The sequence below is a fragment of the Nerophis lumbriciformis genome, linkage group LG18, assembly GCF_033978685.3.
Source record: "Nerophis lumbriciformis linkage group LG18, RoL_Nlum_v2.1, whole genome shotgun sequence".
Classification (NCBI taxonomy): domain Eukaryota; kingdom Metazoa; phylum Chordata; class Actinopteri; order Syngnathiformes; family Syngnathidae; genus Nerophis; species Nerophis lumbriciformis.
In genome coordinates, this window is record NC_084565.2 from 14,130,001 (window position 1) to 14,148,740 (window position 18,740).

The 18,740-nt window shown below is 42.5% G+C and overlaps 1 protein-coding gene across 1 annotated transcript in view; it reads right to left on the minus strand.

The window, feature by feature from the left end:
• LOC133617620 (sodium/potassium-transporting ATPase subunit beta-3-like) overlaps nucleotides 1-7,006 on the minus strand; it is a 15,615-nt gene extending 8,609 nt beyond the window's left edge. Inside the window, exons 1-3 of the mRNA XM_061977702.2 lie at nucleotides 6,598-7,006; nucleotides 5,731-5,859; nucleotides 5,413-5,511 (exon numbers count right to left, since the gene is read on the minus strand). Coding sequence (XP_061833686.2) covers nucleotides 5,413-5,511; nucleotides 5,731-5,859; nucleotides 6,598-6,709 — 340 coding nt within the window. The 5' untranslated portion in view covers nucleotides 6,710-7,006. The remainder of the gene's footprint in view (nucleotides 1-5,412; nucleotides 5,512-5,730; nucleotides 5,860-6,597) is intronic.
• Between the last annotated feature and the right edge of the window lie 11,734 nt (nucleotides 7,007-18,740).

Sequence of the window (18,740 nt, forward strand, 5' to 3'; positions counted from 1 at the left end):
GCTGGAGTTAGCCTTTTTTGTCTGTGTTAACTTTTGTTTATTCTTTTCTTTTTATTCTCTTTATTTAAAACAGGAACAGCACATATTTTTGAACATATATATATATATATATATATATATATATATATATATATATATATATATATATATATATATATATATATATATATATATATATATATATATATATATATATATATAAATATGTCAGGTTTTAGCTAAAGGCTAATTTCCGCCTGTAGTCTCCCAAACAGGTTGGTGTATACCAGGGGTCGGCAACCCAAAATGTTGAAAGAAAAATACAAAAACAAATCTGTCTGGAACCGCAAAAAAATAAAAGCCATATTACATACAGATAGTGTGTCATGAGATATAAATTGAATTAAGAGGACTTAAAAGAAATTAAATGACCTCAAATATAGCTACAAATGAGGCATAATGATGCAACATGTACATATAGCTAGCCTAAATAGCATGTTAGCATCAATTAGCTTGCAGTCATGCAGTGACCATATATGTCTGATTAGCACTCCACACAGGTCAATAACATCAACAGAACTCACCTTTGTGCATTCATGCACAACCTTAAAAGTTTGGTGGACAAAATAAGACAGAAAAAGAAGTGGCATAAAACACGTCCTAGAAAGTCGGAGAAAGTTATAACAAACTACGGTGAGTTCAAGGACCGCCATAATTAGTAGGACAAAACGGCGCTCGCCAAATACTCGAATCAGTGAAGCATGTTTAATATAAACAGTGTGCTTTATAACAATTAGGGAGGTTTGTGTCATGTTTGTCCTCCTACAGAAACCATATTAAAACAAAAAATAAATGTTTTCCCCTAATCTTTTTCCATTTTTCATACATTTTTGAAAAAGCTCCAGAGAGCCACTAGGGCGGCGCTAAAAGAGCCGTGGGTTGCCGACCCCTGGTGTATAGAGTCTATTTAAATAACAACATCAACAACAATACACCACATACCTAATAATCAGGTAATTGAAGGAGATATCAAAAGCCAAGTAATTACTTGAAATTTAAATGAAATAAAAATAAAATAAAAATAAGAATTGTATATCTTATTACTCTAAATGCTGTATTACATTGAACATAGCCTGAATAAAATGTCAGGATATGTAAATAAAGACATGTAAATGGTGTCTAAATTGGGTTTTTGTAAGTGCTCAAATTATGACATTGACTTTTATCATTGGGTTCATTAATTTGTGTGTGATCAAGGATTTTTCTTAAAGTGGGTAGTAAACATTACCGCAGTTAGCAGGCCTTGTGAGAAAAAACCTTTTGACCAAAGGAGGTTTTTTTTTGGCACTGGCAGAGTGTTTGGGAGTAGGCAGGACCTTGTTAGCTCGTCTACAAGCGTAAGGGCTGATGAGAGATAGTTAGAACTTGTAAAAATCACTGCATCATCTGTGCAGATATCAGGAAGATCATTGATATACAAGCAAAATAAAATGAGACCCAAAATTGATCCTTGAGGTACCCCTACAGGACAATGTTGAAATTAGGATTTTTTTCAGTTGACTGCAGTGTATTTTGGGTTCTATTGGATTAATATAACTCCTTCCATTTTGTGGCAATAGTGCTATTAGTGGAAAACTTAAAAGATGAGCATTTTGATAAACGTACATGATGGTCCACAGATGCTTTTCTCATTTATAATAAAAATATTTATTTTTTTATCCAAATGACATTAACTTGATCTAAAAACACTGCTAATGCGTATTCAGTTGAACGATGTGCAAAAACTTCAAATTGCATGGAGTGTAAAGGTGTTTGGCCATCACTGACATGTTCCGTTAGTTTTGGTATTTATGAGAACACTGGCAGTTTGTGTTTTATTAACATGATCTTTTGTTATATACAGTATGTGTGTGTTGACATATTTGGACACATGAAATAATTAACACTAGGGAGTTTTTAGGTGGTCCTCATTTCTGAAGTCCAGCTCACATGGTGGCTGGCATCTGTTTGCTTAGCTTCAGACCAATAGTTTGCCTTGTCCTTTATTTGAGCTTTTGTTGTGTTTTAATGACAAGATCTTCTGTTTGACCACACTTGTCAGACATATTAAATAATAAACATGTTTGATTGAGACAAGATCCACCTCATTTAGAGCGCCATATGCTAATATGTGTTTGTTGCTTCAGATGTAACGATATGAACATTTCATATCACGATTGTTGTCACCTAAATTGTATGATATCGTTGAATGTGCTCAAAAAGTACTTATACACACAGACTGAAATCTTCAACCAAGTTTTGTTTTTTAAACGTTGACGTGTCTTGTATTCATGTTAGCATTTAAGCTAACTATGTCTCTCAACGTGTGGTTATCAATCAGGGATTTAGGCTAATAAAAATTTGACACAGGAATATTACCGTGGTTTATCATTATGCCGGTATTTGTTACATTCCTACTTCAGATAAATGTATGGCGTTAGCGTTGTCATTTTTGTTAGTTTTGCTGCGTCTTAAAGACAAGATCTCTGTAGTGGAAAAGTTGGGCCCTGAGGTCAAAAAGTTGTAAAACCCCTGGTGTAAATTATTTTTTTTTAATATATCCCACATCAAGTTTGGTTTCTCAGCACATGGAATGTGAATTACACTTAACAAAAACATAAAGGCAACACTTTTGTTTTTGCTACCATTTTTCATGAGTTGAACTCAAAGATCTGAAACTTTTACTATATACACAAAAGATCTATTCCTCTCAAAAATTGTACACAAATCTGTCTGAGTGAGCATTTCTTCTTTGCCAAGACAATCCATCCCACCTTATCAAGATGCTGATTAAACAGCATGAGTATTGCACAGGTGTGCCGTATGCTGTCCACAAAAGGCCACTCTGAAATGTGCAGTTTTATCACACAGCACAATGCCACAGATGTCGCAAGTTCTGAGGGAGCTTGCAGTTGGCATGCTGACTGCAGCAATGTCCACCAAAACTGTTGCCCATGAATTGAATGTTGATTTCTCTACCATAAGTCGTCTTCAAAGGGGTTTCGGAGAACTTGGCAGTGCATCCAACCAGCCTCACATCCAGCAGGTGCACCTATGATCGTCTGAGACCAGCCACCCGGACAGCTGCTGCAACAATGGGTCTGCATAACCAACGAATTTCTGTACAAACTGTGAGAAACCATCTCAGGGACGTTAATCTGCATGTTCGTCATCCTCATCGGGGTCTCCACCTGACTGCAGTTGGTTGTTGTAACCGACTTGAGTGGGCAAATGCTCACATTCGATGGGTGTCTGGCATGTTGGAGAGGTGTTCTCTTCACGGATGATTCCCGGTTTTCACTGTTCGGGGCAGATGGCAGACAACATGTGTGGCGTCGTGTGGGAAAGCGGTTTGCTGATGTCAACGTTGTGAACCGGGTGGCCCATGGTGGGGTTGGGGTTATGGTATGTGCAGGTGTATGTTATGGACAACTAACGCAAGTGCATTTTATTGATGGCATGATGATAACGTGACGAGATCCTGAGGCCCATTGTTGTGCCATTCACCCGAGACCATCACTTCAAGTCGCAGCATGATAATGCAGGGCCCCATGTTGCAAGGATCTGTACACAATTCCTGGAAGCTGAAAATATCCCAGCATACTCAGCAGACATGTCAACCATTGAGCGTGTTTGAGATGCTGTGGATGGGCGTATACGACAGCGTGTTCCACTTCCTGCCAATATCTATGAACTTGGCACAGCCATTGAAGAGGAGTGGAGCAACATTTCAACAAACTGGTCAACCTTATGCCAATGATATGTGTTGCACTGTGCATACTTGCCAACCTTGAGACCTCCGATTTCGGGAGGTGGGGGGTGGGGGGCGTGGTCGGGGGTGGGGCGGGGGCGTGGTTGGGGGCGTGGTTAAGATATATAGATATAAGAAATACTTGACTTTCAGTGAATTCTAGCTATATATATATATATATATTGTATTACATATATATATATATATATATATATATATATATATATATATATACATAAATAAATAAAATAAATACTTGAATTTCAGTGTTCATTTATTTACACATATACACACACATAACACTCATCTACTCATTGTTGAGTTAAGGGTTGAATTGTCCATCCTTGTTCTATTCTCTGTCACTATTTCAGAACACACACATTATACAAATATACATTATAAAATCAATAAGAAAATGGGAGCTCTAATTTGGGAGTCTGAATTATGATCAGAAGTTCCTATATAAACATTGCGCACTCACGTCGCCTTTTTGTATTGATTACTGCAGCTGTGCACTGGATTCATTCACAAATACAAACTACAACTCACAAACACTTTAGAGTTAGGCTCCACCATCAGAATGTGTACTTAAACTTATAAAGATCACATGGATATTATTCAGTGAGTTGATTCACCAAAACTAACCTGTTATACAGGAGGAAAAAGCACACAGGACGTTTCAATTGTTCACAGACTGGTCGCGCTCATCAGAATGACAAGACACTTCCGGTCTGCAGGTGATAGCATTCAATTGGGAAGAAACGCCCTACTGCTCCCTACTGACCAATGTGAATACTGATAAATGTGTAATGACAGCTCCAAAAACGAATTCAAACCACAAAATAAAATAAATAAATCAACACAAAAATGTGACACATTATGGGTGGGTCACATATGCATGTACAGTAGATGGCAGTATTGTCCTGTTTAAAAGTGTCACAACATTGCTGTTTACGGCAGACGAACTGCTTTACGGTAGACGAAAACTTGACTGCTGTTGTTGTGTGTTGTTACCGCGCTGGGAGGACGTTAATGAAACTGCCTAACAATAAACCCACATAAGAAACCAAGAACTCGCCCTCGATCATTAGCTGTTTATATTGTGGGAAAGTGGACGTGTGAACAGGCTGTCAACACGTCACTCAGGTCCGCATGGAGCTGGAGGGGGCGTGGCCTCCAGCTCCGCCTGAATTTCGGGAGATTTTCGGGAGAAAATTTGTCCCGGGAGGTTTTCGGGAGAGGCGCTGAATTTCGGGAGTCTCCCGGAAAATCCGGGAGGGTTGGCAAGTATGCACTGTGTGAAAAAAATGGTGGTCAATGGTGCTTTTCTGACCCCCCCAGATCCTAAGAAAGCAAAACTGCACATTTCAGTGTGGCCTTCAATTGTGGGCACACCTGTGCAATAATCATGCTGTTTAATCAGCATCTCGATATGCCACACCTGTGAGGTGGGATAGATTATCTTGGCAAAGAAGAAATGCTCACTAACACAGATTAATACAGATTTGTGTGTCATTTTTGAGAGGAATAAGTATTTTGTGTATATAGTCAAAGTTTGCCATCTTTGAGTTCAACTCATGAAAAATGGGAGCAAAAACAAATGTTGCGTTTATATTTTTGTTCAGTATAGTAAGTGGTCTCACTTTGCAGGAAGGTCTCCAGGTGGTTCACGTAGCCCGCATACTTCAATGGGTCGCCTCTGCTGAAAATGATGTCCGGCGAGTTCGGAAGGATCACCAACCCTGTAAGAAGACAGCATGAGGAGGAAGGAGCTCATGTGTGCCGGTAAGACGATACAATTCCTTGAATCCCGGAGACAGCAGACATGCCGACCTGGTCGATACAGACGGCAGAACTAAATTTACTCCGTCGTTCCGACTGATCAAATATGAATGGAGACACGCTGTTGCAATTAGCTGAAAGCTTCATGGTAGTGAACACGAGGACGAGGAGACACTAACCTGGATAAGGAACGCGGTCTCTGTACCTGGGCACGTGCTCATCCAGTGTGAGCAGCATCACCCACATGGTCAGGGCGAACATGCCCGCCAGGAAACAGTAGAACACCAAATAGAATAGCAAGATGAGGGCTGGGGAGAACATAGAAAAGCAGAGGAGTAATGTAGAATTGATTACTACCTGCCACACACACACACACACACACACACACACACACACATTTGGACAATCAATATCTCCTTTGAGAGAAACCATTTTGGATGCATCTTCATCGTTAGGAGGCTGAAGCTGAAGTCCAACATGTATGCTTCTGCTCCTCCACTGTAGCCTCAAAATGGTCCACGGATGCCCCTGACTTGTCGCTGTGCATCACCCCCCCCTTTCTGTCAATCCTCCCTAACAGTATCCCACAATGCTTAGTGCCCGGAGAAGAGGAGGGGGAGAAAAAGAAGAGAGGGAATCCCATTTGACCTTGACATGCATGCTAATGTGGGCGGCCATGCGACTGCAATGGAGCATCCCACTGCACAGCAGCGCAGGGGCCCGGTCTGCATGGCGGCCCCTGCGCTGTAGCCTATAGGAGCTGACTGCTGTGTTACTATGCCTCTTACATAAAAGTGATCAGCTATATAGGTGGAGCTAAGGGATGCTGAGGCCCACTCCTGGTGTGAGATGAGGTTATAGGCATCATCATCATCACTATAATCTGGCCATCAATGCACATTCTTGGTTTTAATGACTCATTTGCTGCATTATATGAACACCACGGTGCAGGCTTCTCCTTCACGCCTTCAAGTAGGCCCGATGGCCATAAAAGCACATATATGGCTGACATTTTAATGCATTTAAGTGAGAGGAAGGGTCCTTACCCCAGCTGCCGGCCGTACGACCCAACACCTCGCCCGTCCTTGGGTTGTAGAAGGAGTCCTTCCAGCTGGACGCATTCTCCTTGTTGGCCGGTTTATCCTCAGTGCTCGCCATGGTGGGCTTCTTTTAAATATCTGTTCGGAAGAGGGGGTGTCCCAAAAATGTTTAGGGTTTATCTCCAACCTTTTGACGAGGGGGGGGAGAATAAAAACCCCACAGAAAAGCGCAGGGGGTGATGCAATGAGGCGAAGAAGCCGGCGAGTGGTCGGATCAATGGCTGGGAAGGAGTGGGCGGCAGAAAGAGGGAGAGAGCAGGCAGAAGGACGGAGGGAAAGACGCTCTGGTGCTGGAACAGGGGAAAAAAACACACACAAGGAAGGGTTTGTGGGAGGGGGGGGCTTGAAAAAAAGGAGACGGAGAAAAAAATGTGTGACGTCGACAAATGCCCCTCGGTAGCAGCTGATGCGCAGCAAAGATGCTCATTGGCTGAAGGCGGTGATACGCGCACCAATTAAAAATATAGGACACTCTATCTTCAATATCGCTTGTGCTTTAAGGGAAGGGCTTGTGTTACCTCCGCTCACACACACATTCCAGCACACACCCACAATGCAGGTGTCCTAAAAAAGACAAGTCAGCATATTTGGGTCCGACTTGAGCATGCCATTGGATATTTGGGGCATTTGCCAAACCCTTGTTGCTATGGCAATGGAGCACTATGCTGAAGCTAGGGAGAGAGATTTGTAAATGGATTGCATGTTAGCTCATGCTAATGCACACATGGCGTTGGTGGACACGCCCCCTCGAGATGGAGATGTCAAGCAGCTTTCTCGGAAGGGGACAAAAGCTAAACTTCCAGCCCCGTGTGACACTCCTTCGACAATCAGGGTGCCAGAGAGAGGTGGGGGTAGGGTGGTGGTGGTGGTGGGGGGGTGTTATATAATATAATGAACTGTATGATGCAGGATTCAGCTCATGTGGGGGAGGGGGACTGGGCTAGTGGTCGTGCTGCATCCAGTTCGTGCTGTCAGACTGAATTTGTTGCAAGGCAAGGTCCACCACAACTCACACAATGCGGCACCACACACACACACACACACACACATTTGAGGGATGAGTGTGAGAGCAGGCAGCACTGATTCATGGGCTCGTTCTGTCAGCCGCACTCGCACATTTGCTTCTGAAGGCATCTTTGCTGCACCGAGTGAGGGAGATGGAAGGGCGCAGGTGTGCTAAGCTATTCTGGATAGATCTGCGCGATGTACACCCAGCTCACCTCTCTCACAATCCTCCCATTGTTGAGGAACCCCATCCCCGATCCCCTCCTTTATGTTTGCCAGTGCACTCAATTAGCGCCCCTGCGCCATACCAGCACCATGAGCAGGAACACACACCCCCATTTGTTCTCACTCTCTCCATCCGCAAGCTGCCATAGCAACCCTTGCAGTGAGCGTGCTCACATTAATAGGAAGCACCCCCCCAACCACACACACACACACACAACAGCATCATTCGGAATTTCTTTCTTCAGTCAGCATGTGTTCACCTGTCCTAGAGTCTGTACATAATCAATAAATGTTCCTCACATCTGACACAGAGGCTTCACGTACCGTATAGCAGGTCAACATTTCTTGCTCAAAAAGTGCACATCTCATAATTGAGCATTTGTCTTGTGCAAAAGTCCAAAATTAGACAAGATGCACTTAGTAGAGAGCAGAACTCAAACAATGCTGAATTATTAACAACAATAATGGAGTGTGTTTTTGTTTGTCCGTCTCTTTGTGAGCGCAAATCTTTGAGCTCCTGCAGTCTGCTTTTGATGTTGTTCAGTTCCAGTTGACTCAGCTGAGACTAGTGCTAAATGCAGAGAAATCCAAGGTGGTGTTCTTTTCTAATGGCAAACGACTGCCATTGAACATTCTAAAAATATCAACTGCTCATAAGGTTGAACGTGAAATGGTCACATTTACGTACTTGTTATTGATGAGAACTTGTCTTTTAAATCTCACATTGAAAAACTTGTCTAAACTCAAAATTAAAACAATTATTTTCTTTAGAAACAAGCCCTGTTTTTCCCTACAAGTTAGGAAACGCTTGATTCTGATCGCTTTTATGCCTTTGCTAGATTATGAAGACTTGCTTTTTATGAATGCACCTTCCTCTTATTTAAAAAAAAAAATGGATACTGTATATCCATCAGTCTGCATATTTTCTCGATAGATGATTTTTACATATAAATCACTTCTTGGTCTGGTTCCCCCTTATTTGTGTTCTTTTATGTGTAGACCCTCCAGTCGCTACAGTTTAAGGTTGTAGGCATACTTGCCAACCTTGAGACCTCCGATTTCGGGAGGTGGGGGGTGGGGGGTGGCGGGGGGTGTGGTTAAGAGGGGAGGAGTATATTTACAGCTAGAATTCACCAAGTCAAGTATTTCTTATATATATATATATATATATATATATATATATATATATATATATATATATAAGAAATACTTATATATTAGTCAAGTATTTCATATACATACATATATATATATATATATATATATATATATATATATATATATATATATATATATATATATATATATATATATATATATATATCCATATATAAAAGAAATACTTGACTTTCAGTTAATTCTAGCTATATATATATATATATATATATATATTTATTTTATTATATATATATATATATATATACACACACATATATATATATGACTAGGATGGTAGAAGGTGGGGATTGAACCCCAGTAACCAGCAACACTCCGATTGCTGACACGGCCACTCTACCAACTTCGCCACGCCGTCCCCAAGTTACTCAAAAGAAATAAACAACCCAACCAAAAAATGCAGCAGCTCAATGAAAAAACTGTACTTAAGCCACATTCTTTTTTCTTTTTTTTAGTACTGAACTCTTAACCCTCATTTGTAAACAATAACATGCTTATTATACAAACAGTATTTGTACATCTTTAACACAGATTTTTATACTGTCTTCAGAGATTCAGTTTTTTTGGTGGTACTCGAAACCTTTCTGGGTACCTGGGAAAGGGTGTTCAGCATGGTTAGAAAAATAGTGACACAGAATAGAACAAGGATGGACAATTCAACCCTTAACTCAACAATGAGTAGATGAGTGTTATGTGTGTATATATGTGTAAATAAATGAACACTGAAATTCAAGTAGTTCTTTTATATATATATATATATATATATATATATATATATATATATATATATATATATATGTATATAATACAATAAATATATATATAGCTAGAAATCACTGAAAGTCAAGTATTTCTTATATATATATATATATATATATATATATATATATATATATATATATATATATATATATATATATATATGTATATATATATATATGAAATACTTGACTTGGTGAATTCTAGCTGTAAATATACTCCTCCCCTCTTAGCCACGCCACCAACCACGACCCCCACCCCCCGAAATCGGAGGTCTCAAGGTTGGCAAGTATGCATATTATGCACTTTCCAGTGCTGTTGTCAGAATCAGAATCAGCTTTATTGTCATTACGCAAGGTAACGAGATTGAGGCCATTCCATACAGTGCGATGTGTGCATGCTAGAAAAACAATGTGCAAATATATAAACATTTAAAAAATGTAGAAGTGCAATGAATATGGTGTGAAATGAATATATACATGAAAAAAACAAAACAAAAACAGGGTGGTTGGTGGAATGGGTTATTGCACCGAAGAGAAGGCAGTTATGAGGGACAATGGGGCAGTCCGTTCAGGATGGTTATGGCCCTGGGGAAGAAGCTGTTCTTTAGCCTGTTTGTTTTGGTTTTAATGCACCTGTAGCGCTTCCCAGAGGGCAGCAGGTGGAACAGGTCAGAGCCAGGGTGGGTGCTGTCTTTGATGATGGCACTGGCTCTGTTGAGGCAGCGGGAGGTGTAGATGTCCGTCAGAGAGGGGAGAGGGCGGCCGATGATCTTCTGAGCCGTCTTGACCACTCTTTGCAGCCTCTCCCTGTCTGCTGCAGTGCAGCTGCCGTACCATACCGTAATACAGTAGGTCAGCAGGCTCTCGATGGACGAGCGGTAGAAGGTCAGCAGCAGGTCAGGCTTCAGGTTGTACTTCCCGAGGACTCTAAGGAAGTGTAGCCGCTGCTGAGCCTTCTTGATGATTGATGTGGTGTTGACTGTCCAGGAGAAGTCATTAGAGATGTGGACTCCAAGGTACCTGAAGGTGTGGACCCTCTCTACACGCTCGCCGTTGATGTAGAGGGGGGCAGGGTCGGTGCTGCTCCTCCTGAAGTCGACGATGATCTCTCTGGTCTTGCTGGTGTTGAGAGCGAGGTTGTTCTCCGAAGACCAGGCCGTCAGCTTCAGGACCTCCTCTCTGTAGGCAGCCTCGTCACCCCTGGAGATGAGCCCGACCACTGTGGTATCGTCGGCAAACTTGACGGTAAGGTTGTCACTGTGGGCCGGACTGCAGTCATGGGTGTAAAGGCAGTAGAGGAGGGGGCTCAGCACACAGCCCTGTGGGGAGCCGATGCTCAGCGTGCGGGAGGATGAGAGGTGCGGGCCAAGTCTCACATTCTGGGGTCGGTCCGTTAGGAAGTCCCTTATCCAGGCGTTTGTGAGAGGGGGGAGGCCAAGAGTGTCCAGTTTATTGCAGAGTCTGTCCGGGATTATTGTATTGAAGGCAGAGCTATAGTCCACAGAGAGCATCTGGACGTAGCTCTGCTGCTGCTCCAGGTGGTTCAGAGCAGAGTGGAGAGCAACAGCGATGGCGTCCTCTGTGGACCTGTTGCGAACTGGTGGGGGTCGAAGTCTGGAGGGATATGGTCCTTGATGTGCTGGAGAACAAGTCGCTCGAAGCACTTCATGATTACCGGAGTGAGGGCCACTGGTCGGTAATCATTCAGGCTGGTGATGGGAGACTTCTTCGGCACCGGGATTATTGTAGATGACTTCAGGCAGGATGGGATGACTGCCTGAGCCAGGGAGAGGTTGAAGATCCTGGTGAGGGGGGGAGCGAGCTGGTGGGCGCACGTCCTGAGCACCTTTCCAGGTACTCCGTCTGGTCCGGTAGCCTTCCTGGGGTTCACAGCCAGGAGCACTCATCTGACACTGTGCTCCTGTACAGTGAGTGGAGTGGCGCCGGAGCCCGGTGGGGGCGGGGGCAGGGCTGGAGCAGATGAGTGTCGCTGGGGGGTTTCGAAACGGGCAAAGAAACAGTTAAGCTCCTCTGCCAGTGTCGCACTCTGGTCCGCAGTTGTCATATTGCAGCCTCTGAAGTTCGTGATGTCATGAATGCCCCGCCACACCTCCCGTGAGTTTTTGCTGGACAGATGGGACTCTATGCACCTCCTGTGGTCCGCCTTTGCTTTTTTAATCCCTCTCTTCAGGTCGGCTCTAGCAACACTGTACAGTGCCCTGTCCCCTGACCTGAAGGCTGCGTCGCGGGCCCTGAGGAGTGTGCGGACCTGGCTGGTCATCCAGGGTTTCTTGTTGGGGTAAACCCGGATGGTTTTTTCCACAGTCACATTCCCGATGCAGAACTTTATGTAGTCCAGCACCGTTCCTGTGGCTGTCTCTAGTTCCTGTTGTTGGAAGAGGTCCCAGTCTGTGTGTTGGAAGCAGTCCTGAAGTTTGGGGAGTGCATCGTCAGGCCAGGTCATAACAGTCTTTGTGATAGGCCTGGCCTGGCGTCTGATGGGGGTGTAGGTAGGAGAGAGCAGGAGGGAAAGATGGTCTGACTGTCCAAGCTGGGGGAGGGGTGTAGCTCTGTACGCGTGCTTTATGTTGGTATACACGTGGTCCAGGGTGTTCTTGCCCCTTGTAGAACACTTCACGTGCTGGTAGAACTTAGGGAGTACAGTCTTCAGATTGGCCTTATTAAAATCCCCTGCTATGATATGAACACCGTCGGGGTGGGCCCGCTGCTGTTCGTTGACGGTGTTTTTAAGATTAGAGTTTGTATCCAATCAGAATTCAGCTAGCTTATGTTGCCATGCAGTACTAAATCTGCCCGGAGCCTTCAGAATCAACAATGCTGGCGTCTACGCACTGTAAGTGAACGGACATATACATTTGATAGATAGATGCGATAGCCAATCAGATCACAAGTTGTTGTCAGTAAGGCCTTCTAGATGGCCTTGAACGTGACATTTACGCATTCTGTGTTTAGATAATCACTGGTTTGAGCCGCGGCAGTGCTATGCAGATCAACAGAGCCACACCCGCCCGGGACCGTTAGCAGATTAATTTAACATAGCTACTTTTTCAACCCACAATGGCCGAAGGAGGGCAACAACTTGATTTCAAGGCTGTTTTCTAGACTAACTTTTCAAGCGAAGCTAGATCTCGTGAGAGGAGGACGCTGCAAATTGTTCTGCTCGGAATGCCTTTTGTTTGCAAAGGATCGACTTGGTGTGTGGAGCTACACTGGATTTACAAACTTAAATTGTTTAACAAAGGCAGCGACAAGACACCAAAGCACGTCTGCACACTTGCAAGCTACGGTGCTTTTCAAAAGATTAGTGAATGTAGTCCACGAGAAGAGGATTGCGCTAAAGGAGTAGTTTGATCACATACTGGAACATCATGATGAGTATGATGAGGACACTGTGCTTTGTGCAGTTTTTTGCTTAACACATTTAATGGGCTTTTTGAGCATGCTGATGTGCTCTTTGGAGTACTGCAGAACAAAACACTGGATGTACAATTCTGCATGGCAAGGGTGAACGAGTTTTGTGACACAGTTGAGCGCGCCAGGGGCAGGGGCAGATTTAGCATCTCAGGTGATTCAAACGCGTGCAGAGGCCAGGCCGCGGTGCAAGGCGATCTCCGCTCACACTACCAACAACTCCACAGCAACATTCTGGACAACACTCTCTGCCAGATACGGAATCGATTTCAAGACCACGAAAAATGATTGTTTCTCTCCCTTCTCGACCCCCAGCACTTCCAGACATACCGGAGAAAGTTTCCACAAATAGCCTTTTCCAGCTTAAAGGCCTACTGAAATGAAATGTTTTTATTTAAACGGGGATAGCAGATCCATTCTTTGTGTCATACTTGATCATTTCGCGATATTGCCATATTTTTGCTGAAAGGATTTAGTATAGAACAACGACGATAAAGTTCGCAACTTTTGGTCGCTGATAAAAAAAAGCCTTGCCTGTACCGGAAGTAGCGTGACGTCACAAGTTGAAAGTCTCCTCACATTTCACCATTGTTTACACCAGCAGCGAGAGCGATTGGGACCGAGAAAGCGACGATTACCCCATTCATTTGAGCCAGGATGAAAGATTCGTGGATGAGGAACGTGAGAGTGAAGTATTAGAGTGCAGTGCAGGACGCATCTTTTTTCGCTCTGACCGTAACTTAGGTACAAGGGCTCATTGGATTCCACACTCTCTCCTTTTTCTATTGTGGATCACGGATTTGTATTTTAAACCACCTCGGATACTATATCCTCTTGAAAATGAGAGTCGAGAACGCGAAATGGACATTCACAGTGACTTTTATCTCCACGACAATACATCGGTGAAGCACTTTAGCTATGGAGCTAACGTGATAGCATCGGGCTTAACTGCAGATAGAAACAAAAGAAATAAACCCCTGACTGGAAGGATAGACAGAAAATCAACAATACTATTAAACCATGGACCTGTAACTACACGGTTAATGCTTTCCAGCCTGGCGAAGCTCAACAATGCTGTTGCTAACGACGCCATTGAATCTAACTTAGCTACGGACCTCGACAGAGCGATGATAAAAACATTAGCTCTCCACCTACGCCAACCCTCATTTGCTCATCAACACCGAAGCTCACCTGCGTTCCAGCAATCGACGGAGCGACGAAGGACTTCACCCGATCATCGATGCGGTCGGCGGCTAGCGTCGGATAGCGTGTCTGCTATCCAAGTCAAAGTCTTCCTGGTTGTGTTGCTGTAGCCAGACGCTAATACACCGATCGCATCTACAGCTTTCTTCTTTGCAGTCTCCATTGTTCATTAAACAAATTGCAAAAGATTCACCAACACAGATGTCCAGAATACTTTGGAATTTTGCGATGAAAACTGAGCTTTTTGTATTGGATACAATGGCGTCCCAATACTTCCGTTTCAACCATCGACGTCACGCGCATACGCCATCATACCTAGACGTTTTCAACCGGAAGTTTCGCAGGAAATTTAAAATTGCACTTTATAAGTTAACCCGGCCGTATTGGCATGTGTTGCAATGTTAAGATTTCATCATTGATATATAAACTATCAGACTGCGTGGTCGGTAGTAGTGGGTTTCAGTAGGCCTTTAACACAAAGTCACGGCGCACTGTTTGACCTGCCCCGACTAAAAACAGAACTGACTGTAATGTATGCCATGACTGATTTTGAGGGAAAAAGTCCAGTGGATCTCCTTGATTTTCTTAGGATCAAGGAACGCACTGGCTTGTTTGGCTGTGACAATCCCTGTGTCCACTGCTTCCGTTGAGCGGTCATGCTCAGCCTTAAATTAAAACATATGCAAGAAACACGACCCGGACAGACGCGGCTTTCAGCATTGGCCTCCATGTCAATGGAAAATTATTTCTTTTTGGAACTGAAACACACAGACACACTGTACAACCAAGTCATTGAGGTATTTTTGAGGAAAGAAAAAGAGAATGGATTTTGTGTTAAAATAAGTATTTTAGGGGACACAGCCGTTTTGGTGAGTGCAAACATTTTATAAATGTTTTCACGCTCATATCAAATCCATAATAATGAACTAAAATGACAAATATACTAAAAATGGAAGAAAAAAATCTTGCTGTTCTGCAAAATACTGTAATTTTTTTGTCATGAAAAAGTGGCTTGAGACGTGTTTGTAGTGTCGTAGTCGCCAACGTGTGTTAATGTGGACTCATTAAATAAACTTTTTGGAAAGATACTTTTAAAGACCCTTTTATTTTTAAGTTTTGACAGTAGCCCACCCGCATCATTGCTGATGCGGGTTTATTGATTTTCAAATATGCCGGAAAATAGCCCATTTTGTACACTGTTGCGGTGACTCAATGCACAGTTAAAGTGTTTATGTATAGTATTTCTCCAGCAATGGTTATGTGGTGACATAAATTATGGTATTTTGAGAGGTAATCATCGAAGGCCTACGTGGGAAACGCACGGCCCGCCACTGATATTTTTTGCACGTCACTGATATATATATATATATATATATATATATATCAGTATATATATATATATATATATATATATATATACTGTATATATATATATATATATATATATCTATCAGTGACGTGCAGTCACTAGAGGCATCATGGAAAGAAAAAAATGTAAAAAGAAAAAAAATTTATTAAATTGTTATATGTATGCAGTGATTATACTATAAAGTTATTTTCCATTTAACTTCACCAGTTTTAGATTATTTTTTATTCAAAATCGCTGAATTTTCACATTTGCCGTTCAAATACTGAGAAGAGACGGTGCGGTGAACAGCAGCCAGTTGAGGCACGTCACTCAGTGCCTCAACATGGACGGACTCGGCTAACTGCTGGCCTGCTGTGCAGTGAGACTGTATTGCTATATGAATTATATTATACATTTCCATAGTTTAGTTAGCTGAGGTATATAATGTACAGTGTATTTTGTCAACAACTGTATGTGTGTAACGTATTTCTTGTGCTGAGCGATCATAAAACGGCTGCAAAAGACGCACTGGCTGAGGCTCCAGTAGCCCCGCCTCCTGCACCCCCGCCGTAGAATTGTTACATCAACTAAAGCCCACACTTAAACTTTCCACGTGCAAGATTTAATCTATTTAAAAAAGTTATTTCATAAGAAGCTAAAAAGTGCAAAAACAATAATGTTCGTGTTGGAGGAGTTGTGAATGACTGCAGGGCCACAACATTAGGTACACCTGCAGACTGCAGGTGTATCTAATTCACAACTCCTCCAACACGAACATTATTGTTTTTGCACTTTCTGGCTTCTTATTAAATAACTTTTGTAACCTATTTTTATGGGCTTTCCTATTTGTGATGTTAAGTTCCTGTTATGCGCTGTTATACAGTATATGCCTTGAGCTCTTATTTTGAAGGCGCCAAGAGCGGAAGTGATGACATGTTGTAGTGGACCGGAGGTTTTTGAAAGAAGGTAAATAAAGTGGTCCACGTGTAAACTGGAGCCTCCGTGTTTGTTATTTTGTAGTTTCATATAGTATAGGCGACACTTATAAACCCTCGGTTACACTTTTTTAAATAGATTCAATCTTGCACGTGGAAAGTTTAAGTGAGGGCTTTAGTTGATATAACACACCCGTCACGGGGTTCATTAATCCAGCACAACAGGGGCGAATGGACTTTATTTATAATTAAAGGTAAGACCATAATAACGTTTTTTTTATTAAATGTGCTTTTTTGTGTGCTACAGTTTGTATGTGTAAAGTTAAAGTTAAGTTAAAGTACCAATGATTGTCACACACACACTAGGTGTAATGAAATTTGTCCTCTGCATTTGACCCATCCCTTGATCACCCCCTGGGAGGTGAGGGGAGCAGTGGGCAGCAGCGGCGCCGCACCCGGGAATCATTTTTGGTGATTTAACCCCCAATTCCAACCCTTGATGCTGAGTGCCAAGCAGGGAAGAATGCTGGTATGAGCTTTTAAACATAACCCGTTAACTGCTGCCAATCAAATGGTGAATAAGATACTCTTTAGGGTTCATATGTTTGTAAATCTGACTGTGATGAAGTCAGTGCCTCACCAGCCATGAACCTCACTGCACGTCACTGATATATATATATATATATATATATATATATATATATATATATATATATATATATATATATATATATATATATATATATATATATATATACATATATATATATATATATATATATATATATATATATATATATATATATATATATATATATATATATCATTAAACATTAAAAGATTACAGTTGGTACGAAATGCAGCTGCTAGACTTTTGACAAGAACAAGAAAGTTTGATCATATTACGCCTATTCTGTATATACCTTTATATACATATATACCTATATATATACCTATACTGGCTCACATGCACTGGCTTCCTGTGCACTTAAGATGTGACTTTAAGGTTTTACTACTTACGTATAAAATACTACACGGTCTAGCTCCAGCCTATCTTGCCGATTGTATTGTACCATATGTCCCGGCAAGAAATCTACGTTCAAAGAACTCCGGCTTATTAGTGATTCCCAGAGCCCAAAAAAAGTCTGCGGGCTATAGAGCGTTTTCTATTCGGGCTCCAGTACTCTAGAATGCTACCTCAGTAGAAGCATTTAAGTCCCGTCTTAAAACTCATTTGTATACTCTAGCCTTTAAATAGACCCCCTTTTTAGACCAGTTGATCTGCCGTTTCTTTTCTTTTCTCCTCTGCTCCCCCCTATCCCTTGTGGAGGGGGAGACACACAGGTCCGGTGGCCATGGATGAAGTGCTGGCTGTCCAGAGTCGGGACCCGGGGTGGACCGCTCGCCTGTGCATCGGTTGGGAACATCTCTGCGCTGCTGACCCGTCTCCGCTCGGGACGGTTTCCTGCTGGCCCCGCTATGGACTGGACTCTTACTATTATGTTGGATCCACTATGGACTGGACTCTCACAATATTATGTCAGACCCACTCGACATCCATTGCATTCGGTCTCCCCTAGAGGGGGAGGGGTGGGGGGGGGTTACCCACATATGCGGTCCTCTCCAAGGTTTCTCATAGTCATTCACATCGACGTCCCACTGGGGTGAGTTTTTCCTTGCCCTTATGTGGGCTCTGTACCGAGGATGTCGTTGTGGCTTGTGCAGCCCTTTGAGACACTTGTGATTTAGGGCTATATAAATAAACATTGATTGATTGATATATATATATATATATATATATATACACTCACACACATTTGATGTCACATCCGGAAAAGTCTGCTGCCGCTAACGAAGCTAAGCTAGTCGCGGTTCAAAGCAACTACGCTCCAAAGGCGTCTGCTCCCCCACGCTGCGGCTACTGCTCCAAAGACAGCAAGAACTCGACTCGGTGAAAGAAGCTAAGCTCGTCGCAGTCGAAAGCAACTCCTCTCCAAAGGCATC